The sequence below is a fragment of the Plecotus auritus genome (genome assembly GCF_963455305.1).
Source record: "Plecotus auritus genome assembly, chromosome: 5".
NCBI classification, from domain to species: domain Eukaryota; kingdom Metazoa; phylum Chordata; class Mammalia; order Chiroptera; family Vespertilionidae; genus Plecotus; species Plecotus auritus.
Window position 1 is genome coordinate 157,445,273 of NC_137776.1, and position 26,950 is coordinate 157,472,222.

Here is a 26,950-nt window from a genome sequence, read left to right on the forward strand (position 1 = left end):
GAGGGTATAGGAAATTTAATTAAATGCTTCACAAGAGTTTTACAAAAATTGCTAAAAAATTTTTTTTGCACTTCAATTTTTAATTTTTACATGTGCCATGTTTAACAACATCAATTAGAAACTACTTTCTGATTATATTTCTCAACCCTAAGGAAGAACTTGGTTTGAGGGCTGCGTCCCTCTCTGAAAGCGTGCATTTCACTCAGAAATGCAGCAGCACTAGTGCTACACATATTAGTTCTCCTCTGAGCCACTGAAACTGGTAAGAGCCATTGGGCAGCCTGAAGCCTCAAACCCAATGGTATTAGCTCTCAACCAAGAGATTTTAGTTTCCTACAACTGACATCGACATTATCTCAAGAGGTCAGGGTTAGAGCAAAGTGCTGGGAAGACTGCTGGTCTGCCAGCGCAGGCAGGTAGTCTTAGAATGTTTATACAGGTGGCTGGACTGACTGAACCTCTTGCCGCACTTCAGGCAGGCATAGGGTTTTTCACCTGTGTGAACACGGATGTGCTTCTTACAATCTGTCAAGGTCAGAAAAGTCTTGCAGCAGATTTTGCAGGCATACTTGCGAGCGCCCTCTACAACCAAGACATTGTGCTCTGATAAGGCCTTCTTGCATTTGGACAGGACATCAGCAGAGGCCCTGGTCAGCTGTGGCGGGCCAGGCTGGGAAGGGTGCCCATTTTCAAATGAGGATGTGGCCCCATTCATCATTAGCTGGGAGCTGGCAGAGTTTTCTGGGATCTGTGAGCTCCTGACAGAAGTTACAATTGGCATTTTGGGAGCGATACGGCGGTAGTATGGAAAGTTACTGGCCTTTCCTCTTGAGGAGCCCATCATTACCCTGGAGAAGGAGGAGTGGAGGCCCAAACCAGACCTGGAAAAATCCATTCCAAACTGTTCTCCTTGATAGCCGGAACTCTGCACACAGGGCAGGCCCATGGCTTCCTGCATAGGCCTAGCAAAATGAGAGTCTGCAGGCTCACTGAATGGGTTTTCCACATGGGAGCCAGTGGCCGAAGAGGGCCCGCCCACAGGCCCAGTCTCTGGACTCAACAAATAAGGGCCCTCACACTCCAGCCTGCAGTCACTAGTGGTGTTTGGGATATTATCATCATTGTTCTGATTTGCACTAAAGTTACTTCCTCTGCTCTTGTTAAGAAAATTTGAAATGCTAAAAGTGGACTTATGATCTAAGTTATTTGTGACTTCTAAAATATGGATGTCACCTACCCTGTCAGTGCTAGACTGTGGATCTGAAAAACTCCGATCACTGCTTTCAGGGCTGAGGTCTATCTTCTCAGCATTGACCACAACTCCTTCCACTTCCACAGATTCGCTACCTTCTGCTTGTGAGGTCACGTCGCTCACTTCATCCTGAGGCTCAGGAGAGCTCAAGGGCTCAGATTTAACCACCACTCTCATGTGCTCCTTCTCACCAAGGCCAACCTCAGGATTTTCACACTGAAAACCACCTTTCTCAGTTGCAGCTTCCTGCTCAAAACTAGTCTCAACCTGAGTTGCACGAGAGGCCATGGACAGCTGTGCCATGTTGCCAGCACTGTTGTCAGACTGGCTGGGCACCTGGGCATCTTCTTGAGCACCGAAAGACTGGTCGAACATGATGGCACTGTCTTCCTGGTTGTCGGTCATTCCATTGGCCTTAGAGTTATCCACAATTTTCAGAGAATCTGGCAAGAAGAATTCTTCTCGAGAATGAACCCCTGAAGACCCATTCTCTGGCGTAACATTGGAAATGGCAGACTCATCCATGGCAGGTCGGAGGCGCTGCCTGGCCCTTTCCTCTGCAGACTGCTTACGCTTATGAAGGCGTCTCATGGGGAAGGGCGTGCGCTGGTCTAGGTTATTGCGCATTGAGGAGCTCATGGGGGCTGGCTGCTCCTCGCCACTCTGGTTGGAATTGAGGGCTGAGCTCACTATGCTTAGTCCCAGCTGCTGCAGCATAAAGAAGCGCTGCATGCGGGCGCTCTGTTCCTGAACACGCTCACTTGGGGGAGACATGGGCAGTGTCCTTGTCGTTAAGTAATGTTTACATGCCTTAACAACAGAGTTCAAATGCAGGTGAGAGGCTGCCAATAAGACATCCATAACATTGCTCTCCCCCAACATGAGGGTAGAGGTATACATCATGTCAATCAGTGCGGCAAAGGCCTCCGCTGTCACTACCTCGCTATCCAGCTGGATCATGTTCATGGTCTGATCTCCCTCTGCCACTGAGAACAGGGCTCGGAAATGTGTGCTGCAGGCTGCAAGTACAGAGCGGTGGGCTTTAAAATGCCTATTTCCTACTACAATGACACAATCACAGAGCTGGCCATGAAGTCTTTGGTAGTTCAGTTGTTGGAAGATCTGTTCAAAGTGTCCAGGAAAATCCATGATCCTATGGGAAAACAAAGAAAGTGTTAAGATTTAGAAAATCTTAAGACAAAGCCAGAGCACAGAGGGTGTGATGAAAAAGAGAGGCATGGACGGCCAAGCTTGGATCTTTAAAACCTTGTGATGTTTTTTATAATGGGCACAGACTAAAAACCCGTCAAACAAGGGGCAAATGCTGATTCAGATACAGCTCTGGAAGCATGCACACATGTGGGATCAGCTATGGCTGCTTACAGGCTCCCTTCACTCTTCATATGACCCACTTTTAACATTTAACACTTAGGGCCCATGTTAGAAAAGGCCAACATGTGAATAATAGAATATCTACCCCACAGAAGTTAATTCGAGTTCTGCATTCCCTAAGGACAATGAATAAATTCCAGAGTCTTTCAGTAACTTAAGTGGAAGGGGTAAATCAATATTAGTGGGGAAGACTTCTGGTTAAAGATAGTAGCAGATTGTACACATGTGCTTTTCACTACTCTCCCGCCCCCGACACACTCATTCCTGAGACCTCATTAAAAATATACTCAAGTTTTTTGGCATTTATTTATTTAATCCTCACCTGGGGATATTTTTTTCCCCATTCATTTTTAGAGAGAGTGGAAGGGAGGGGGAGAGATCAATATGAAAGAGACACATCAATAGGTTACCTCCCACACAACCAGGAATCAAACCCAAGATGCTTTACCACTGACCCACACCAGCCAGGGTGGTTTTGTTATTTTAAAGGTATAAACCCAGAAGGAAAAAAAGACCTGGAAATAAGTATCAATAGCATTTTGGAAGCTGGTGAACAGGTAAATGAATGATTGCTAACTGACTTAGCATACCCAGAAAGCTAAAATCCTCAATTGGCAGTAGATAAAACACCCTGACTTATCCCCACCCACCCAAAGGCTCAGGAACTGATTGCCGAGGTGCCAGGGGAAGTGGAATGGAGGTGATACTCAGACAGGAGGACTGGATGGAAATCTATTCAATAAAAAATAATCCAATGGAAGCTCTGTGCCTGTGGTACAAGAAAGGTAAATCTATAGAAACAGAGAGTTATTGGGGGCTGGGGATAGGATCATGGTAGGACTGCAAATGGGAAGAGGGAATTTTGGGGAGATGATGGAAATGTTCTAAACTAAGATTGTGGTAACCAGCTGGTTTGGCTCAGTGGATAGAGCCTCCGCTTGTGGACTGAAGGGTCCCAGGTTCAAATCCTGTCAAGGGCACATGCCCGGGTTGTGGGCTTGATCCCCAGTAGGGGGTGTGCAGGAGGCAGCCAATCAGTGATTCTCTATCATCACTGATGTTTCTCTCTCTCTCCCCCTCTCCTTTCCTATTTGAAATCAATAAAAATATATTAAAAAAATAAAATTAGATTGTGTTGATTATTGCACAACTCATAATTTCCTAAAAATATTTGAATTATACACCTAAAACAAGGAATTTTATGGTATGTACATTATGCTTCAATGTAGACCAATAAATTATACCACATGGAACTCCCATTTGACCCAGTGATCCCACTTCTAGGAATATATCCCAAGAAACTAGAAATATGAATCAGAAAGGATATAAGCACCCCTATGTTCATAGCAGCACAATTCACCATAGCTAAGATTTGGAAATAGCCTAAATGCCCAACAGCAGATGAGTGGATAAAAACTGTGGTATATCTACACAATGGAATACTACACTGCGGTAAAAAAGGAGTTCCTACCATTTGCAACAACATGGATGGAGATGGAGAGTATTATGTTAAGTGAAATAAGCCATGCAGAGAAAGATAAATATCACATTATCTCACTCATTTGTGAAATATAATGAACGGCACAGACAGATGAACAAGAACAGATCCAGAGACTGAGAAACGTCAAACAGCACGTCATACCTCAGGGAAGGTAGGGGAGGGTCGGGGTAAGGTGGAGAGATAAACCAAGGGACTTGTGTGCATGCATATGAGCCTAATCAATGGACACAGACAACAAGGGGGTGGGGCATAAGTGGGGGGTAGGGGGTTATGGGGGAATAAGGACACATATGTAAAAAATAAAAATTAAAAAGAATTTTTTAATTATAAAAAATAATAATAAAATAAAATATTAAATCTAATCCATACTAGTGGTCACCATAACCTTAAGAGAAATTCATGTGACAAAGATTTTTAAATGAAACTCTCTGTAGCCCAAAAATTATTTTGGAAGGAAACAAAGAGAAGTTTCCTTCAAAAGTCGTAAGGATTGTAACTGAAAGTCAATATATTTGGCCTCTTGAACTAAAGTAAGTAATTTGTGTTTTTGCCTCTCTGACAAAGTTTATATAAAGTTACAAAAAGAAATTGACAGCCAGTTTGAAATTGAATTGGAGCAAAGAATATCCTTACATGATATTATTCTACAATGTCATTATAATTTTAGATATTTTACAACAGCATATTGTACAATTATTCCAAACAAACTTACAAACTAATTCTTTGAATGTTTAGCAATTAAAAAAAAAAGGACATGAAAGGATTTAATCCTTTCAGAAGGAATTAAGGCACTGGGAAGGCACCTGAGCTTTCTATATTGGCCCCTCTTGCCTTTTGTGCCACGAGGGACCCTCTTCTCACAATCCAATTGCCCTCAGCTGTTGCCTGAGCTTTCTGTTCATGCTGAGCTTGAAGCCTCGTGGTGGCTGGTACCATGGATCTGTCTCTCGCCCAATCGTGTGAGCTGGGCCCTCCCTGGAGAAGAAACCTGAGTTCCCTGAGATATGTGATCAGTGCTGGGGCCCCGCCAGCAGGCCAGGGGACCCCAAGGCAGGTGCTGGGCGTGGAGGCCACGGGGGCATAGGCTACCAAGGAGACAGAACTGAACCTCACATCACCCTGCTTGGCCCCGGAGGATGACTGGTTAGCCAGAGTCGGGTAAGATTCCTCAGGGAAGGAACAACCTAAGACAGGCACAGTCGCAGAGGGACCATCAGGAGAGAACTTGGGGGTCAACAGAGGTGGGGCACAGACCCTCACCCCCCCCAACCTTGCAGGGGCCTGAACCCTCACCCCGTCTGAGGGAGGTCTCCTGCCCCCATGGCTGCTTTGCTCCCCACGCCCAGCTCAGATTGGGACCCAGGTAACAGACAGAGACTTGGCCGACAGCAGCTGCCCTATATCTAAATCCAGCCTAGCACCAGGAATGCTCAGGGCCTACTCAAGAATGCAAATAATCCTTTCCACTAATATTTACAGGGTAAACTAAGATCGTTGGTAGAGTATTAAATTTGACAGTAAAATAATAATCAAGTTTTCAGATTAATTTAAATAGGCTAATTCAAATAAGTGAATATTCAAGAAAATTTAATTGTACTGGACAAAAAGCTGTTCCTAAAGTGTTAACTAAAATTTCTATTGGTAGTTCATCTCATGGTAAAATTCCTGAACATGCAATGAAACTAAAGCAGTCATATTTTTGTGCAAAAAGTTAAAATTTAAAGTTATCAAGACTACATTATAAAATTTACAAAAGCCTCCATTAATCAAAAAAGGGGGGACAGTATGGTAATATCATGTAAGGAAAAATATCCTATAAGTAAATTACATCTAGAAAATTTTTACTTTACAAAATTAATTTCTATTTGTAATGCTAACAGCAAGACACCTATGAAAAACACACATGGTATCTAAATAAGACAAAGGAAAATCGTTTGGGCAAAAATAAAAAGGATCCCAAATCAATTATATAGAAAAGATTCCTTTATTAACTTTTGGTCGAGAATATGTTTGTATATTTTCAGAAAACAACTCCAAGACCATGTGGATTCCTGCAACAGAGAGGAATTGACAGGTCTGCTCCAACCACGAAGACAAGAGGAGAAACAGTCCAGAGATGGGAGACGCTGACGACGCCTTGCCACGCTAGCAGTCAGAAGCTGTGCGATGCAGCAGGTTGCCTAGGACCAAACCAGAGAGGGTCGGACTTGCACTGCCACCATGTGCCCACCATCCAGATTTCATTGCTGACATGTACACATAAGGAACTGTTCGACATTGAAACGGGGACTCAGAACTGTTGGACATTGAAATTGGGACTCAAACATTTTTTGTTATTATATGTTTATTTCTAGTCTGCAGAGGCAAGATTTTTTAAAGGAAAGAAATGGGGGAAAAATAGATACAGAGGCAAAGAAGCATTGAATAGACTGTCAAACTACAGCGGGAAGGCAGGGGAGGTTGTGGGGGGGCAGGCTGTAAGAGATCAACCGAAGGACTTGTATGCATGCATATAAGCATAACCAATGGATACAAGACATTGGGCAGGTAAAGGCATGTACTGGGGGGTAGGGGAGGCCGGGGGGAGGTAAATGGGGGAAAAAAAAGGAGACATATGTACTACTATTTGTAATACTTCAAACAATAAAAAAAATTATACCACAATAAAAAAAATAATGGGGAAGGGGAAAAACAAGAGATGAACAAGATCCAGATTGGGGGGGGGGGTAATAAAAGAATAACTTATCAAATAACTGACATTTCAACCTAGCATACTAATTTAAAAGAATAGTGACATCCTGGTCAACAAGCAGCAGAAATATGATTATATGAGGAAAAATAGCCTCCTTCTTTTTTGAAATGTCACCTTGAATATAAGAAGAAACTACAACTCTTTTCCACAAAAGGTCATTCACTGGAATGCCACCTCTTAACCTTCAATCCCACTTTCTATGGAAAAAAACATAAGTAGCAAAGATATTGTGGTCTCAGAAGCACCATTTTGAGGAAATTCTCGGACCCTAGAGACCTTAGAGAAGAGACTCCTGAGATAGCAAAGCACTGCCTCAACAAAGGCATAGTTGAAATAATATTGGAAGATAGGTAAACATCTATACAATCATTTACCTCCCCTTTCACCTAAAGATCATCAGCCCTATGCTAGATGCCCTAACACAGCCCTGGAGATCAACTCAAGTTCTTCTCAAAACACTTTAGGGATGACTGGAATGTCCTGCTATGCCTTGTAGGGCCATCTTCAAGGCAGTGCAAAGGCTAAGGTTTCCTTTTCTCTCTCTTTTTAAAATCCTCACTTGAGGATATATTATTTTTTGAGAGAGAGAGAGAGAGAGAGAGAGAGAGAGAGAGAGAGAGAGAGGAGGGGGGAGAGATTGATGTGAGAGGGAGACATAGATGGGTTGCCTCCTGTACACACCCTGACCGGGAATCGAACCTGCAACCTAGTATTTTCCCTGACTGGGAATCGAACCCACAACCTTTTGGTATATGGGACAACGCTCTAACTAAGTGAGCCAACCTGCTGGGGCAAGGCTTCCTTTCTCTTAAGGGGCTCTGGAAGTTATGAAACTAACATGGTAATATTAGAGATGGCAGGGGTCCTCAAACTATGGCCCGCGGGCCACATGCAGCCCGCCGAGGACATTTATCCGGCCTGCCGGGTGCCGCTGCCTGTCCTGCTTAGCAGCCGACTCGTCCCGGGCCCGCAGTGCGCATAGGAATGTGTTCATAGTTGCTTTTTTTAAACTATATTCCAGCCCTCCAACGGTCTGAGGGACAGTGAACTGGCCCCCTATTTAAAAAGTTTGAGGACCCCTGAGAGAAACACCTATTCTCTAAGTTAGTAACAGTGTGCAATTATCCATTTAGCGATATCTCAATATCATTTAATCAGTCAATTTATGATCTTTTAATTTAGCAATGGAAATCCAATCCACCAGATCAAAGCTAATCTTAGCCATAAAGCTGGCTAATTGGATTACTCAACTGATCTTTCCAATATCGAGAGTATCAGAAAGCACTTCAGTATAAGTCAGAGTTCTTAAATGAATACAGTAAAGTCCACTCCACTGAGATTTATGATTACAGGATGTTGGGAAGGGAAGCTCACAAAATCTCCAGGAGGATGGGAGAGCAATACTCGAATGCCCCAGAGTGCGCACCACATTGTGGAACCGTTCCAGAAAGTTCATTACTGCCACTGCCATCTCTACCACCTGCAGCTTTGCACAGATCTTGCTCTGGATTAGTGGCTCAGAAAGAGTAGTTGACATTGCACCTTCGAGACCAGCACTGTCCAATAGAACGTTTTACAATGATGGAAATCATCAGCATTGTTTCTATGCTGTCTGCTAGTCATATATGGCTACGAGCACTTGACATATGGCTAGTGTAACTGAGGAACTAAACTTTTCATTTTATTTAATTTTTTTTAAAATATATCTTATTGATATTTTACAGAGAGGAAGGGAGAGGGATAGAGAGCTAGAAACATCGATGAGAGAGAAACATCGATCAGCTGCCTCCTGCACACCTCCCACTGGGGATGTGCCCGCAACCAAGGTACATGTCCTTGACCGGAATCGAACCCGGGACTCTTCAGTCCGCAGGCCGACGCTCTATCCACTGAGCCAAACCGGTTTCGGCTCATTTTATTTAATTTTAATTAACTTACTAGTAAATGGCCTGCCCTAGCCCAGTGGTCGGCAAACTCATTATAGTCAACAGAGCGGCAAACCACGGCTCGCAAGCCGCATGTGGCTCGCGAGCCGTGGTTTGCCGACCACTGCCCTAGCTGGTTTGGCTTAGTGGATAGAGTGTCAGTCTGCAGACTAAAGGGTCCCAGGTTCGATTACGGCCAAGGGCACATACCCAGGTTTCAGGCTCGATCCCCAGTGTGGGGTGTGCAGGAGGCAGCTGATCAATGATTCTCTCTCATCATTGATGTTTCTCTCTCTCTCTCCCTTCCTCTCTGAAATCAGTAAGAATATATTTTTAAAAATAAGTGGCTACCATATTGAAGAGCAGTTCTAAATGCTCAATATTGTTCCATATTGCTCACATCTTCATCTAAACCCACTCAAGTACATATGACCAAGGGAACCTTAGCTCTTATATCTGCACTATAACCATGATTCTACCTTGGGAAAGTGGGATGACAATTTAAAGGCTCCCCAAATGTAAGGGAAGGGGTCTTCAAAAGATTCTTGGCAGCTGCAAATGACAAATGTCCACTACAATGTCCCACTGACAATTAGAGCCCCTCTACAGGCATGTAATGTATAGATGACTTTGGAAATGCATAGTTGTACTCGGTAATAGGTGATCACCTAGAAGTGAAAGAATGAACCAAAACAGAAGGCCAGAATATCCAGTGTTACAATACACGTGTGCAGGCACTGCAGACATCTTCAACTAGCATTCATTAAACCCTGACTCCTCTTCCACGGGCTATGATAAGAAACTAGGGTAAAATTTTAAAAGTTCTGGAGAATTTAAAACTGAAAATATTGTAAAATATATATTTGTTAATTTCCTTCAAAATAATAATAATGACATGGTAAACCACTTCTATATAAAATATATTTTCCCCTCAGAATAATGAGAAGAATGGCACTGTTTTACATTTTTGCATTAACAGAAGACATCTGGATTCTCCTATTTTCTTGTGCATTCAGGCTTTTGCAATATTACATATCACATGGCCTCTGGAAAACACTGTACATTCATGGGAAAATGAGAGTGAAAAAAGCAAATAAGTCTTTGTATTATTTGACCTCACAGATCCCTTGAAAACGTGTGAGGGGCCCCTAGCCCTTGGACTGTACGTTGAGAACTGCTAATCAAACCAAAATTCTAACTACACTGGAAGGATGAAGGCAGGGAGTGTGCATTGAAATGCATAGACCAGATGCTGTATTTTAGAGAAACCAAGATGGCGGCATAGGTAAACACCTAAACTGCTACCTCGCACAACAATTTCAAAACTACAACTAAAATCCAAAACGGACATCATCCAGAACCACAGGAAGTCTGGCTGAGGGGAAATTCTACAACTAGAAGGAAAGAGAAAAGCACACTGAGACTCACAGGAGCTGCAGAAGGCAGAGGTACGGAAGCGTGCACGCGGAGAGGGCTGGCAACTGAGTACGCAGCTGGCTTTCTCAATCAGGAGGGAGACAAAAGCTCACAACTGCTCTGAACTCTGGTACTGGGCGTCTGGGGACCCAGACTCATACGGGAAGAAACTGGACTGTCAGGAAAGAGAAAAGCACACTGAGACTAAGAGGAACTGCGGAAGGCAGGGGTACGGAGGCGTGTGCGCGTGCATAGAGGGCTGGCAACTGAGTACGCAGCTGGCTTTCTCAAGCGGGAGGGAGACAAAAGCTCCCGACTGCTCTGAACTCCAGTTCCAGGCGAGACTCTGGGGACCCAGACTCATACGGGGAGAAACTGGACTGTCTGGCAGAGGGCGAAACACGAGGGCGGCTTTCTCTCAGAGGTGCTTGCAGCGATTACCACGGGACACTGAATTCCAGAGGCCTCTTAGGGCAGAGCTGACAGAAAGCCATTGCTGTCTGCACTGACCTGAGACTCTGCCCCATCCAAGCTGAGCACAGAGGCTTTTACAAATCTTGTCTCATAAGGGTGTCTCCAGCACAGAAGTTCTCCCAGAGTAGACACAGCTGGTCCTCACAGCCAATTGGCCTGGAGGTCAATTCCTCCCAGTGATACCAACAACAATCAAGGCTTAACTACAAGAATGTGCACACAGCCCACAAAGGGGTGCACCAAGAGTGTCCACCTCAGGTAACTGGGGAGGCTGAGCCACTGGGCCATATAGGACACCTAGCACACAAAGCCACTCTATCAACTCAGGGAAGCAGCCAAAATGCGGAGACAAAGAAAGAGGTCACAAATGCAAGAAATGGAGGAAAGCAAATGACTGGATATAGAGTTCAAAACCATGGTTATAAGGTTTTTCAAGAATTTCCTAGGAAAGGCCGATAAATTTAGTGAGACCCTCGAGGATATGAAAAAGGACCAACTAGAAATTAAGCATACACTGACTGAAATAAAAAATAATATACAGAGATCCAACAGCAGACTAGAGGATCACAAGAATCAAGTCAAAGATTTGAAATACAAAGAAGCAAAAAACACCCAACTGGAAAAGCAAAAAGGAAAAAGAATCCAAAAATATGAAGATAGTGTAAGGAGCCTCTGGGACAACTTCAAGAGTACCAACATCAGAATTATGGGGGTGCCAGAAGAAGAGAGAGAGCAAGATACTGAAAACCTATTTGAAGAAATAATGACAGAAAACTTCCCCCACCTGGTGAAAGAAATAGACTTATAAGTCCAGGAAGCGCAGAGAACCCCAAACAAAAGGAATCCAAAGAGGACCACACCACGACACATCATAATTAAAATGCCAAGAGCTGATTTCTCAACAGAAACTATGCAGGCAAAATGGGAGTGGCAAGAAATATTCAAAGTGAGGAATAGCAAGAACCTACAACCAAGATTACTCTACCCAGTAAAGCTATCATTCAGAATTGAAGGGCAGATAAAGAGCTTCACAGATAAGAAAAAACTAAAGGAGTTCATCACCGCCAAACCAGTATTATATGAAATGCTGAAAGGTATTCTTTAAGAAGAGGAAAAAGAAGAAAAAGGTAAAGAGAAAAATTATGAACAACAAATACATATCTACCAACAAGTGAATCTAAAAATCAAGTGAATAAAAACTCTGATGAACAGAATAAACTGGTGAAAATAATAGAATCAGGGGCAAAGGGAGTGGACTGACAATTCTTGGGGGGAAAGGGATGTGGAGGGTGCAGGAAGAGACTGGACAAAAATCGTACACCTATGGATGAGGACAGTGGCAGAGGATGCAGTGGGAACCGGGTGGAGGGGAGCTATGGTGGCAAAAAAAGAGGAACAACTGTAATAATCTGAACAATATAGATTAAAAAAAAAAAAAGAAATGCATAGACCAAAACTAGTAGAATTATAAGGAGAAATTAACAAATTCATAAAAAAAATCTTATCTCTAACCAAGGGGAAGTCAATAGATAATGTCTAAAAAATTAAGTAGCTCTAAGTATATAATTTAGTATATGCATACAAATATCAAAAGAATTACATCCAGTCGGTGTGGCTCAGTGGTTTGGGGCAAAATTCCAGCCTTATCCTGGACTAGCAGGAGAGCTCTGGAGTATAAATGAGTTTAAGCCACCATGAACCAAGAGGTCACTGGTTTGATTCCCAGTCAGGGCACATGCCTGGGTTGTGGGCTCGAGCCCCAGTAGGGAGCATGCAGGAGGCAGCCAATCGATGATTCTCTCTCACCATTAATATATATCTCTCGCTCTCTCCGAAATCAATAAAAACATATGTGGGAAAAAACGAATTAGCTAAAAGCCTTGGGGAAGAGAAAATGGAAAGCAGAGAGGCTAGGGCCTGGTGGTTTTCTTAACAAATCTTGTAGAACTCTTTGATTCTTTAAGTGATCTGTACTTAGCAAACTACATATACTTTTGACATAATTTGTTTTAAGTGAAATAAGCCTGTCAGAGAAAGATACTCACTCATTTATGGAATATAATGAACAACATAAACTGATGAACAGGGACAGATCCAGAGACAGGGAAGCATCGATCAGACTGTCAAACCTCAGAAAGAAGGTAGGGGAGGGTGGGGGTAAGGAGGAGAGATCAACCAAAGGACTTGTATGCGTGAATATAAGCCTAACCAATGGACATGAACACCAGGGGGGTGAGGGCATAAGTGGGGGGGGCAAGTTGGGGGGTTAATGGAGGAATGAGGACACATATGTAAAACCTTAATCAATAAAGAAATTAAAAAAAAAAACAACTAAAAAGAAGAGAGCCGAACAGACCGTAACCACACACATACACAAAATTAGAAAAGGTTACCAAAGAATTACTCCCCCTCTACTGAAAAGGCATCAGTACCAAATAGTTTTGTAGGAAATATCTATTAAATGCTATGGAAAAGATAATTCCTATGTTATTTAAACCATTTTAGGACAGGAAGCTTCCAATGATCCAATATGCAAAGAAATAGTTACTATATCACGTCAGGCAATGCAATTAAATGTAGTATATACTGACCAATATTTCTGAATATAAGGATGAGTTAGAGAAGGGCAATCTGTTGCTGTGAGTGCTCTAACAGACTTTTAAGAGAAGCTATTTAATATCCAGTAACACATGCATAACTCATTAAGGTAAAAGTGCAGCCGTGAGTTAAACCAAATGAGAAATGCAGCTGATGCACTAGCATTTTTAAACGTATGTTTTCGCCACCCCAAAATGCCATACCAAGAATGAATTGGAAATAGCAGGGCATTACTATGATGCCCAAAAGTGATTCCAAAGACCATGAATATGAAAAAGGCTTAGATTTATAGCATCTTAGGTAAGTTTTCCCAGAAGCAGACAGTGAGAGAAGGATTCAAGTGCAAGTGATTTATCAATGAAGTGCTCCCAGGAGAAACTGGGGGTGGGAAGCATGAGAGGAAACAGCAGCAGCCAAGCAAGGGTGCAATTTGGGGCAAAATTCCAGCCTTAGCCTGGTATAGCAGGAGAGCTCTGGAGTATAAATGAGTTTAAGCCACCTCAAGGCAAAGGAACTGGTCTTTTGTAGCCCTGCATTAGTCAGTCAACAGCTAAGAGCCTCTCCAGGGAAACAGAACCTGCCAGGCACTTCCAGCTCTCTGGGCCCATGCACAAAGTGATGCCTGTCACCCGAAGACCTAGTCCTCAAAAGAGTCACAAATGCAAGCCATTAGCAGCAAAAGCATACAGAAGCTGCATGGCACGTGCACAGAACCGATAAAAAAGATCATGGGGATCTGGTTAGAGCCCAGAGAGTATCTGCTACTCACATTATACTAAAGAATAAGTGACGTGCAACCATACAGACAAACAGGTCCTCTGTCTGTTAGGAAAGGACATTTTTGTATATATACTTAATATGTTTTATTCCCAATCCCCCAGTGCTATCCCAAAATTATTAAGTCAATGAGGAATCTAAATTCAGTTCTTTCATTCTAAAATGCCACTTTACATTAAGAGGTCCCACTATAGTAAACATTAGTAAACACTGTTTTAACAAGTCATAAACAAAATAATATACCACAACATAATTTTCAATTGAGCTTCCTGGCATAATTAAAGAAATCTAATTAATTTGGGCATAAAATAAAACTAGTTGTTATTATAATGGTCTGTCAGTTAAGGCTTTGTACTTAGAACCCACAGAACGCAACTCTGGCTTACTTGAGCAAAAAATATCCGAGAAAACAAAGACCAGGGAGGGTGAAGAACCAGACAGCTGTCAAAGGAACTTTGAAGGGTTAGGAAGCAAAATCCAGTCACACTGGTAGAGTAGGAAGAGTCTCCTTTAGTTACTGCTTCTGCAATAAAAGGCCTCCACCAGTTCCTTCAGAATGGACATCACATGCTCAAGATTCAAAGTTCCAGGGAGAGCTCCTATATACTGAGCTTAGGGACCCAACCCCACCCCTGATTGTGCTGGGAAAACAAAGAGGAAGGGTCTTTGTTTTTTACTTATGTAGTGGAAGGCTGGTTGCTGATTTATCCACCTAACAAGATTACACATAAAAGGGGCAGGAGTGTCAAGATAATTCACAAATAGGAAATCAGAATGCTATCAGGAAGGGAAAAGAGCCTGAAAGTTTTTTAGAAATACTACAATACATTAGGCAACAAAGTGATAAGGACAACCTAAGAACTGCCACGGCCTAAATTATATTCCATGTTCTGTATAAAAATAAGTCAGGAAATAAGGCAATGTGTATAGCAGATTGTATTTTCCAAGGTGGCTGGCCACATTAAGATCTCCCATCCTGCATGCTGTCTTACAATGTGATATTTACACTCCTCTCACAAGAAATGGGATCTATGTTCACTCCCCTTGAAACAGACAAGTTTAAGACTATGACAAAAGTTACATTATGTAGCCCAACCAGGTGTGGCTCAGTGGTTGAGCGTTGACCTATGAACTAGGAGGTCACAGTTCGATTCCCAGTCAAGGCACATGCCCGGGTTGTGGGCTCAATCCCCAGTGGGGTGTGTGCAGGAGGCAGCCAATCAATGGTTCTCTCTCATCATCGATGTTTCTCTATCTCTCTGAAATCAATAAAAAAAATATATATGTGTATATATTTTTTAAAGTTACACTATATGACTTGTGAGCTCTCTCTTGGAACCCAAACATCATGCCACAAGAAAGCCCAGTTGAAGTCTGGCAGTCAACACCAGGCATGAGGTTTCCCTTCAAGATGACTTCAGCCCCAGTCACAATCCGACTACAACCACATGACAGATCCCAAGAGAGAATCACCTAGCCACGTCCAGTCAACCTCTGGAACTGTTAGAGAATAATAAAATGATTTTGTTGTTTTAAACTATTAAGTTTTAAAGTGGTTTGTTACACAACAACAAATAACTGCAACAATGTGAACCTAACATCTTTCCACAAAGCAACGTTCAAATACTATCTCCAAGGAACACATTTTTTTGTCTACTAAACCTTTGGGGGGGAAATCACTTTTCACCCATTCTTAGTCCATGTGGTTCTAACAGATCAGATTGCTCCAAATTTCTGAGTTCCATAGATGGACAGATGATACAGAAAGGCCTTGATTACAGAGATTGTTTCAGAAATGGGTACAGGACCCAAGCCATGCCAATTAGAGTTTGCCCTCAAGACTTCTGGTGGTACTATCTTCACCCAGATCACAATCTATGAGGGAGATGTAAGTCTAGCACTGATGGTGGCCAAAGCAGTGTCAAAGACAATGTCCTGACATCATCAACATCCTGGCATTCAGCCATGACTGTAGGACTTCACCCTAGGACTTCCTATTTCACAAGTCAATGAATTTCCCTTTTACCTTAACCTGGTTTATGGTGGATCTCTGTCACACTGTCAGGCTCGAAGCACAATCTCAGAAAAACCTAAGTAACACAGCTATCTTGAAACCTTTCATATCTAGAAGAGTTATTTTAAAAATTTAGTTGGGGAGACACAAAATTTGTTAGTCTGCTCTGATGGAAAGTAACTATAAATCTAGATAAAAAAAAACTCTCAAAGCAACTCTAGCAAACTCAGAGGTCCAGCCTAAAAGCTATAAAATAGCTCATGCTGAAAAGGTAAGTGCTTTACCTAAAGAAGCCTGTCTGAAGCCTTCAAATCAAATTAAAAAGTTTCAGGTCTCTTTAACAATTTCAAAATGTGACTCTATGAGTCTATATAGCTGGAGGAGAAACAGCAACTATCAATTGTAACTGTGTCTGACCCAAAGCAAGTATACAACACAATATTTACTAGTACAATATTTGTTATCTGCTAAAATTGCTATTTTTAGCAATTTCCAAACTAAATATAATTAAGAAAATATATTTATACCACTGCTCATTACATTAACATGGATAATCAAGAATTGACTATTTTCTCAATGGATTTACTTTCCTTTTTTAAAAAAATAAATCTTTATTGTTTAGATTATTACAATTGTTCCTCTTTTTTCCCCCATAGCTCCCCTCCACCCGGTTCCCACCCCACCCTCTGTCCTTACCCCTCCCCACTGTCCTCACCATAGGTGTACGATTTTTGTCCAGTCTCTTCCCGCACCCACCACACCCCTTTCCCCCTGAGAATTGTCAGTCCACTCCCTTTCTATGACCCTGATTCTATTATATTCATCAGTTTATTCTGTTCATCAGATTTTTTTATTCACTTGACTTTTAGATTCACTTATTGATAGCTATGTATTTGTCTTTCATTATTTTTATCTTTACCTTTTTCTTCTTCCTCCTCTTCTTAAAGAATACCTTTCAGCATTTCATATAATACTGGTTTGGCAGTGATGAACTCCTTTAGCTTTTTCTTTTTTTTTTTTTTCTTTTTTTTTAAAATATTTTATTGATATTTCACAGAGAGGAAAGGAGAGGGATAGAGAGCTAGAAACATCGATGAGAGAGAAACATCAATCAGCTGCCTCCTGCACACCTCCCACTGAGGATGTGCCCGCAACCAAGGTACGTGCCCTTGACCGGAATCGAACCCGGGACCTTTCAGTCCGCAGGCCGACGCTCTATCCACTGAGCCAAACCGGTTTCGGCTCCTTTAGCTTTTTCTTATCTGTGAAGCTCTTTACCTGCCCTTCAATTCTGAATGATAGCTTTGCTGGGTAGAGTAATCTTGGTTGTAGGTTCTTGCTATTCCTCACTTTGAATATTTCTTGCCACTCCCATTTGGCCTGCATAGTTTCTGATGAAAAATCTGCTGATAGTCGTATGGGTATTCCCTTGTAGGTAACTAACTGTTTTTCTCTTGCTGCTTTTAATATTCTTTGTCTTTTGTTCTTGGCATTTTAATTATGATGTGTCTTGGTGTGGTCCTCTTTGGATTCCTTTTGTTTGGGGTTCTCTGCGCTTCCTGGACTTATAAGTCTATTTCTTTCACCAGGTGGGGGAAGTTTTCTGTCATTATTTCTTCAAATAGGTTTTCAGTATCTTGCTCTCTTCTTCTGGCACCCCCATAATTCTGATGTTGGTACGCTTGAAGTTTTCCCAGAGGCTTCTTACACTATCTTCAAATTTTTGGATTATTTTTTCTTTCCCAGTTGAGTGTTTTTTGCTTCTTTGTATTTCAAATCTTTGACTTGATTCTTGCGTTCCTCTAGTCTGCTGTTGGATCTCTGTATAATATTTTTTATTTCAGTCAATGTATGTTTAATTTCTAGTTGGTCCTTTTTCATATCCTCGAGGGTCTCACTAAATTTATCGGCCTTTTCTAGGAAATTCTTGAAAAACCTTATAACCGTGGTTTTGAACTCTATATCCAGTCGTTTGTTTTCCTCCATTTCTTTCGTTTGTGACCTCTTTCTTTGTCTCCGCATTTTGGCTGCTTCCCTGAGTTGGTAGGGTGGCTTTGTGTGCTAGGTGTCCTATATGGCCCAGTTGGTCAGCCTCCCCAGTTACCTGAAGTGGACACTCTTGGTGCACCTCTTTGTGGACTGTGTGTACAGCCTTGTTGTAGTTAAGTCTTAATTGTTGTTGGTGTCGCTGGGAGGAATTGACCTCCAGGCCAATTGGCTGTGAGGACCCGCTGTGTCTATAATGGAAGAACTGCTGTGCTGGAGACACGCTTATGGGGCAGGACTTGTTTCGGTGGGGCTTTGGTGCTCACTGAATCTGCCTCTTGAATGTGTCACTTATGGATGTGAGTAGTTGAAATCTGGTGTTGTCTCACACTGACGACTAGATACGCTAGCTTCTGGATTTCCAATGGGGTGCAGGTCAGCTACTGTCTGAGGCCACCCAGCAGGAGCTACAGCGAGAACTAGTTTTCTCTTTGCTTGGGGTTTGGAGGTTTTGGAGCTGTCTGACCAGAGCTGCAATTTGTTAGGTTAAGCTGCGATAGGGCAGGCCATTTATATGCAAAAGCTGCTGTGTGGAGCTTGGGTGGGTTTGTAGATTGTGCAGGGCGGGGTCTCAGGGAGTCACTAGGCTAGGGCGTGGCAAACAGCGATGGCTGCCAGTCAGCCGTCTCTGCGTTTCCGCGTTTCCAAGTCCCCGCGTCCCGCGCCCCAGCGCAGTAAACAATGATTGCTGGGTGCACCTCTGCAAGAAAGTCACCTCACTTTCTGACCTGATGGCAGACAGTCCAGCTTCTCCCCGTAGGAGTTTGGGTCCCCAGCATCTCCCCAGAAACTGGAGTTCAGAGTAATCGGGAGCTTGTCTCCCTTTGGGTTGAAAAAAGCAGTGCACCCATTCGCCCGCCACCAGCCCAATTCACGCACCTCCGTACTTCAGCTTTTCAGCGCTTGTGCACGTCTCAATGCTCTTTTCTCTTTCCTTCTAGTTGTAGAACTTCCACTCAGCCAGCTTTCCCGTGGTTCTGGGTGATAGACGTTTTGTCTCTTAGTTGTAGTTTTGAAATTGTTGTGCAAGGCAGCAGTTTAGGAGTTTACCTATGCCGCCATCTTGGTTTCTCCCACAACTGATGTTAATAATTACAGCAAGTTCGCATATAATTTTGAAGTAAAGACTATCACTTTTCAGATAACTTTTGTAAAAAGCATTTTAAAGTTTAAGCACCGTATCAGTCAGGGTTCTTGTTTGCAGCAAAAGAAAGTGATTCTAGCTAACTTAACTAAAAAACAACTTGCTGAAAGGTCATTGGTGTGTTCACAGAACTGATGAGAAGGCTGGACACCTGAGCTTGAACTAGGCAGTAAGAACAATCCCTACACAGCCACTACTATAAGAATGCTGACTCTACAGGAGATTTAATCTCACTTTGTCTTCACTATTGTTATTTAGTCGTGATTCTTGAATACATTCATGCCTTTTTGATATTATGTGAGATGAAACAGGAAGTACACTTGAAGTCATTGTGCTGCATACTGAAATAAGATGTTGTCTCAAGGAAAATCAGCACTCGTTGCTTTTTTTCATGGAACACCATTTTTACTTGGAAGAATGAGTGACAAACTATGGTTATTCAGACTTGAGTATTTGTCAGGCATTTTCTTGGAAATGAAGAAAATGAGCTTGTCATTTCAAGGAAAACACCTAACAGTATTTCTTGCCTATGATAAAATCTGAGCTTTCAGGTGAAAATTTAGAATTCTGGAAAATCTGTGTCTGTCACCGTGAGCTTGACTATTTCCCAATGTTCAAATCCTTCAAATCATTAGAGATATTAATGAAATGTGATTTTTAAAAATATTATATAATAAATGTGTCAACATTTGAAAGATCTGCATAACTCAGTGAATCAACGTTTTCCAAATGACTAATGTTGTAACCATGATGTTATGTCACAAAATAAGGTATGGGTAAAAAATATATACATTCAAAGTGCAAGATATAAATTAATCTATTTTAATGTAACAGTATGAAAAGTTCATTGATATAGTTTCAGATTCTATATTGCAACTAAATTGTCCTTCCATTAAATTAGACATTAAAGAGATTTGCAAAAAATATAAAACAATGCCACTCTGAGCATTCCCAGTGCACAGATGTTGGTTTCAAATACCATTCGCTAATAAAAGGAACCAGGGCTCCTTGGAGAAATGTCTGATTCTAGGACTGAGGCAGGAAATATACAAGATAAGCCTGAAAAATCTTGTAGTGCCAGAAAGTCAGCAAGTGTTTAAAAGAAACAAACAAATATAATAATGGTAATATGTGAAAGTGACACAGGGCCCAACAGGAGAAAGCACTCTCAAGGCCAATGCTAGAACAATTTGAGCAAAAAGATAGATAAAATAGCATTTTATTATAACCCAAAGTGTAAAATAAATATCCATAGGTCCATCCTGATATAAACGGTTGATTAGATAAATAAATGGGAGAGAAGAGACAAATCTCCTGTGCAGAATCCCAAGTAATTTATGTAGCTACTCTGCCCTCAATGAGATGGAGCATTCTCCCCACTCCCCATTTTTTAAGCGTGGGCTGAGCAATAGTGACTTCCTTCCAGAATGCAATACAGAAAGGGAGGGGAAAAAAGAGTAACTTTACAATAGAGAAATCTGACAAACACTATCTCAGGCAAGTGATCAAGGGCAACATCAATGGTAATAAGTCATGTTCATAGTATGCATGTTATAGGTGTCATTGTTGATGTGATGAAAATGGCACTTTCTCCCTGTGGTCTTCCCCACAAAACTCCATAACCCCACTCTAATCATGAGAAAAACATCACACAAATCCCAATTGGACAGTCTACAAAATAAGTTGGGTGGTAGTGAGTTAGTTATATAGGATGAAAGAGTTAAATGCCTGCTAAGAGCCAGGTTCTGTAGGTACTTTACATCTTTTATTTCTTATGGATGATTGTCAAGCAGTTACTATCATCCCCATGACTAGGGCCAACATCATCCAACTAGTACAGTAAGTGAAGGAGAAGTTATGAACCCAGGTTCAACTATAAAACTTCACTTTTGTGTAATGGGAGCAAGCCCCCAGTAAGACATGGGCCAGGTGGATGATGATAGAATACTCAGGAGAGAACAGTATGTAGTTACGAGTGTGAGCAAAGGCTAGGAATAAAGATTATGAGGATCGAGAGAGTAAGGGGATGAAGCTGAAAAGCAGGGTCAAAGTCAAGAAATGGGGAGGGGTGTTTTAGAGTGAAAAGATAGGTGTGTAAAATAACAGCTAAGGGATTGAAAATTAGAGCAAGGGTTGTGGAAGAGGTGGCAGGAGGGTCTTTTCTTCTCCTCTTCTCTTATTCAAATCTTCCCTTGATACCAATGCCAAATGCCACCACCAACGGTCACATTGCCAAGCTTTCACCATGGCCAACAGACCCTAGTTTGGGAAGATGAGAATGCAGGATGAGCTATGCTTTCTCCTCCCACTGCCTCCTTCCCAATGCTGCATTCCATGAGACTGGTGCAGAACAATAATCAGGGATCAGAGCTTTGGGGGAAAGGGGAGGGGAACAAAATATATTCCTGGTAATAGGCTCACCTGTCATATGGGGAAAACCTTAGCCTGCCCAAACCCTGTCAGGAAGGTGGTCTGTCAGGGTGTTGGCCCACCAGCAGAGAGTACTGTCTGAAAGATGGGCATGCCCAAGACAGCAAGTTACATACATGACCGACTGAAAACAATACATTTAAACTTAAAATAATTTATGACAAATTTCACTGCTTTATCCTGTTTAGAATTTAAACTGGCTAAGAAATTTCCCTTTCTTGGGTACTACATTTTCCTAAAATCCTATCTAATAAAAGAGTAATGCAAATTGACCATCACTCCAATACACAAGATGGCTGCCCCCATGTGGTCAAAGATGGCTGCCCCCATGTGGACACAAGATGGCCAGCAGGGGAGGGCAGTTGGGAGGGACCAGGCCTGCAAGGGAGGGCAATTGGGGGCGATCAAGCCTGCAGGAGAAGGCAGTTGGGGGGGACCAGGCCAGCAGAGGAGGGAAGTTGGAGGTGACCAGGCCTGCAGGGAAGGGCAGTTGGGGGAGACCCAGGCCTGTAGGGGAGAGCAGTTGGGGGGGACCAGGCCTGCAGGGGAGGGCAGTTAGGGGTGACTAGGCCTGCAGGGGAGGGCAGTTAGAGGTGATCAGGCCTGCAGGGGAGGGCAGTTAGGGGAAAACAGGCTGGCAGGGGAGCAGTTAGGCATCAATCAGGCTGGCAGGGGAGTGGTTAGGGGGTGATCAGGCTGGCAGGCAGAAGCAGTTAGGGGCAATCAGGAAGGCAGGCAGGCAAGCAGTTGGGAGCCAGCAGTCCTGGATTGTGAGAGGGATGTCCGACTGCCCGTTTAGGCCCGATCCTACCAGGATCGAGCCTAAACGGGCAGTCGGACATCCCTCAAGAGGTCCTAGACTGGAGAGGGTGCAGGCTGGGCTGAGGGACACACACCCCTGTGCACGAATTTGGTGCACCGGGCCTCTAGTTTAAAAAGAATAATCAGTTAGCTGATTATCTAGATAAAAGAACATCTGTAGCCAATTAAAGCTCTAAAGATCATACAAACTTCATAAAGGTATTTAAAAAACGCATAAATGGCTTCTTTTAGCTACTTAAAAATCTGAAACTATATCTATTTTAACATCTGTTTTAAAAGTCTAAGTGTATTTTCCCTCTATTACTTATAAAATGTTGCCTGCCATCCCTGTTACCCCCCCCATACACACCCAAACTTCTCAGCAATTTAAAAAAAGAGCTTTCTTTCACTGTCTTTTATCCCTGGTAGATCAAGATGCATATTCTTTTTTTAAAATATACTTTTTATTGATTTCAGAGAGGAAGAGAGAGGAGAAAGCGATAGAAACATCAATAATGATAGAGAATCATTGATCAGCTGCTTCCTGGAGACCCCACTCTGAGAATAGGGCCTGAAACCCAGGCATCGGCCCTTACCCAGAATCGAACCATGACCTCTGGTCACACCGGTCAGGTAAGAAGTATATTCTTAATGAACGACACTACTTTATCAAGAAAAGAGCCAGGCCAAAGCTTTAACGACACTATTGTTGATGGTACCTTTGCAGTAGAAAAAAGAAAAAAATAGATTTAATTTATTTTCATACCTAGTTTACTTTCAAAGTAGTATATTCCTTCACTTCTGAATCATTTATCAATAGCATTTAGCAAGTGACTGATACTTTACCTGCTAAGTTGCTTTTGACGTTCTACTCAAAATAAAGACTACAATGTATGTTATTAAATGTGTTTAGATTTTTGCACTGTGGGTTCCTCTCACAACTGAATCCCAAAACAGTGCGTTTTGTTCTCCCTATCCTTCCTCAAATCCTCTCTGCTGTAGAGACTAAAACAGAAGGACTAAGGAACTGAAGGTCTTGCATTTTTAGAGTGGATTTTAAATTATAATCAACTAATTCAGATGTAGTGAAAAATCAATTATACCAATTAACAATATCATGTTAAGAAGAAAAGGGGGAGCAATTCACCCTAACCATATTAAATTTAAGAAGTTGGAAATAAAGCATTTGTAAACTTGTTATCAAGTACACAAAGTAACAGAATACAGAGTCTAATTTCTAAAAGCAGATTCCACTCAAACATCCTTTAAGTTAGTAAAAGAAACAAAACACTTTGCTCATTTCCATTTATATAAGAAAAAAGAACCACTTCCATTAGGATTCCTTCAATAACAAACTTTTTTCAGAGTACAAATTTGGAAAATTGGTTATAATTACAATAAAGTTAGTGCTCCAACACAATTCATAATCTGTTTGAAATGGCAGAAAGATAAATCAAAGCTTTTAGCAAAATTATGTGTAATTAATCAAATAAAAGTCATCCCCCCTCCAAATTAGTCTTGAGATTAAAAGCCACTATTCAGTGATAAAACTGATGAAAACAACTGTAAAGAGCAATAGTTCACGCAGAAACAGCTGGTCTTTTAGCATGAGAAGTTCACTGCATACTTAGACAAAAGTTGCAGTGTAGTGTTACATTCCATCCCACCTGCTTGCTACACTAACAAAAACTGGATCTCCTAGACAACATCCATATTTGAGAAATGTTAAGTACAGTAAAAATCATATGCTTAAAAGTGACAGAAAGTATTTGTTTACAATAAATTTACTTTTTTTTCTCTTCCCTTCCAAGAAGTTGAGGCAGATTGAAGACTCTGCACTATAGCAAGCTCTGCCATATCTGACTGTACACAGATATTAAATCCTACCCATACTAAAGAACTCAATAAAATTCATGCTAAGTACTTAAATACTAAAACATTTACATGCATTTTGTATCCAAGTGATTTTTTAAAAGTACTTCAACTTCTCATGATAGTCTTGCAACAAAGGTTCTTTTGAGAGCACTGACCCATAAATTTAGGAAAACACTCCATTAGAAGATGCTTTCCTTTCAAATTTTACCACTTTCAGAATTTTTCTAGAGGCACCTCAATGAACCAGAAAACAGCTTGACAGTACCTCCAGCTAACTACAGTATGTTTTGATACAACTTTTAGGAGAATAAAAGCAGATCAGAAAACAAGTTGATTACAGGACTTTTTAGTAAGTCCTGGCTCATTTATTATGTAAAACCCAAGGGCCCAGAACAAGTCTCCAACCAATTAGTATTACCTGGCAGCTCATCAAGCTGGCTGCAGTGGCCAGGCCAGTCTTCCCAAGTTTGCTGGGATTTCCAGAGGGGGTTAAAGCAATAATAGGAGGCCTTCACTTGGGTTAGGGAATTTTATCTGAAATTCTTTTTCTTCCCTCCCCATCTTCTCTCTCCCCCCCACTCCTACAATTTTAGCTTATGGCCAACCACCCTCACCACAGAAATCCTACGACTTCAGCATACGAAAAGCAAGTTCTCCAGAAAACAGAAGCACCCAGGCCACCGTTTTAAAATTATCTAAGCACAAAAGTCCATCCAAAAGGTAACAAATCATCAATGATGAGGAAGGCACAGCATTCTCTTCAACCTCTAAAGGAAGATCCCAATGTATGTAACATCTTCTATTTACTACAACTGAAAAGTACAGGTTGGAGCAAACGTAGGTTTACAGTTGTTAGTATGGAAAAATAATACAATATCTATGTATATAAAAGCCTAAGCTACCTTTTAAGACCTGAGGAAGGGACAACTGGCTGGTAGTTATGACGTGCACTGACCACCAGGGGGAAGAGGCTCAATGCAGGAGCTGCTCCCTGGTGGTCAGTGCGCTCGCCCCCCCACCCCCCACCCCCATCAGGACTGGGCAAGACGCCCCATGGGGCCAGGCCTAGGGGCCCTACCTGTGCGCCAATTCGTGCACCGGGCCTCTAATTAATAAATACAGAAAAAAAACTCTATTTCGCGTTACTCACAATTGTAAACCTATTTTGGAAAGATTTTTAATTCTTGAATGTGAAGGGTTTCTTCTCTATTCATTCAAATTAGCCAGAACTTGAGCATACTACTTAGTAATCAAGACTTTTCTTTGCCTTTACCTAGAAATGTTCCTCCTAATTAGAATTTGTGTTCCTTTCAGAAGTTCGTTTCTACAGTACCTTCCACTATGACAGAATGCAGACTGACTTACTAACAAAAGACCTTTTTTTGGACGGAAAAAAACCTGATCTTCAATTCCCCCTTAATTCCCTGTCTTATGTATTTACGTGCAAATCTGCGAGGGGAGAAGGTGGAACGGCTGTTCTTACACAGCCTGGAAGTAGTGGGCATTCCATAAATGCCTATAAGCACTGGAGTCCTCTGGTAACAACTTGGGCCATTCCAAAACACTGGCTCCACCCCTCCAGGGTCAGCCGCCAGTTCCCGATTCCAGACCGCGCTGGCCTTGCGGCGGTGAAACGAAACATTGTCGCTCAAGGAGACCCAGGATGAAGGCAGCAGATCCCAGGCTGTCGGTCCGGAGACCTATCCCACCCCAACCCGGTAACCAACCTCTTCGCCCGCAGGGGCAAGAGCCTCCGCCCAATCCCGCAGACAGACAGCCTGGCGTCAGGACACGGGGACGCCTGCGCAGAACCCGCCTCCCATCCTCCCGATCCCTCCGCTAGGAAGGGTAACAATACCCCCTCAGAAAGACAGGCAGGGTAGGCGGGGGGCATCCGGACGCGTCTGCGCGCTCCCCAGAAGCCTTGTCGCGACCCAGCTTAGGCCGCCAGCCCAGCGCCCCTGGTGCTCAACCGTCTCCACCTGAGCGCGCCCGCGCGCGCTACCACCACTCGCACTGACAGGGTCTCCTCACCTGAGCCGGGCTCCGCCCCCCTCCTCGCTGGAGAAAGCAATGACCCTTCTCCGACCCGACTCGACAGTGTCGGAGGAGGCGGGAACGTCCAGGCTGGCGTCTCCGTGATGGGATTTCCTACCCCTTCCGCCCACCCTCCCCGCCCACCCCGCCTCTCGTTCCCCAGCTCCTACAGCCCGTTGGCCACCTTACTCTGAGAACACCGCGGCGGCGGCCGACAGTAAACGGAAGTGACGCAATGCGATAGCACCTACTCCTCCTCCTCCCCTCGGGCCGAACTGTAACCAATCAGCAAGAGAGGGGCGGGGGCGGGGCAGGAGAACAACCAACCAACACGCGGAATCCGGAAGAATTTCCTAGGCTCCGGAACATTGGCCAATCCCTGGTCCCAGGAGTCTCGCTGTGTTTACTACCGACCGAATCCGCGAGCGCTGTGACCAATCACCGTTTTCCTTACAACACGTAAAACTGATATCAAACGCCTTTAAGGCGGGATTCATCACTAAGCGGCGTTAGGTT

At 42.7% G+C, this 26,950-nt stretch overlaps 1 protein-coding gene across 2 annotated transcripts; it reads right to left on the reverse strand.

The window, feature by feature from the left end:
* ZBTB5 (zinc finger and BTB domain containing 5) lies at positions 1 to 26,664 on the reverse strand. 2 transcript variants are annotated; one of them, XM_080670028.1, is made up of 2 exons: positions 26,432 to 26,664; positions 1 to 2,405 (listed from the first exon to the last, which is right to left on the reverse strand). In XM_080670028.1, exon 2 carries the CDS (start codon positions 2,399 to 2,401, stop codon positions 371 to 373), a length of 2,031 nt encoding a protein of 676 aa, XP_080526154.1. In that variant the 5' UTR covers positions 2,402 to 2,405; positions 26,432 to 26,664; the 3' UTR covers positions 1 to 370. The 2 variants fall into 2 exon arrangements, with proteins under 2 accessions (XP_080526154.1, XP_080526153.1); XM_080670027.1 differs by having other exon boundaries at positions 26,624 to 26,662.
* Between the last annotated feature and the right edge of the window lie 286 nt (positions 26,665 to 26,950).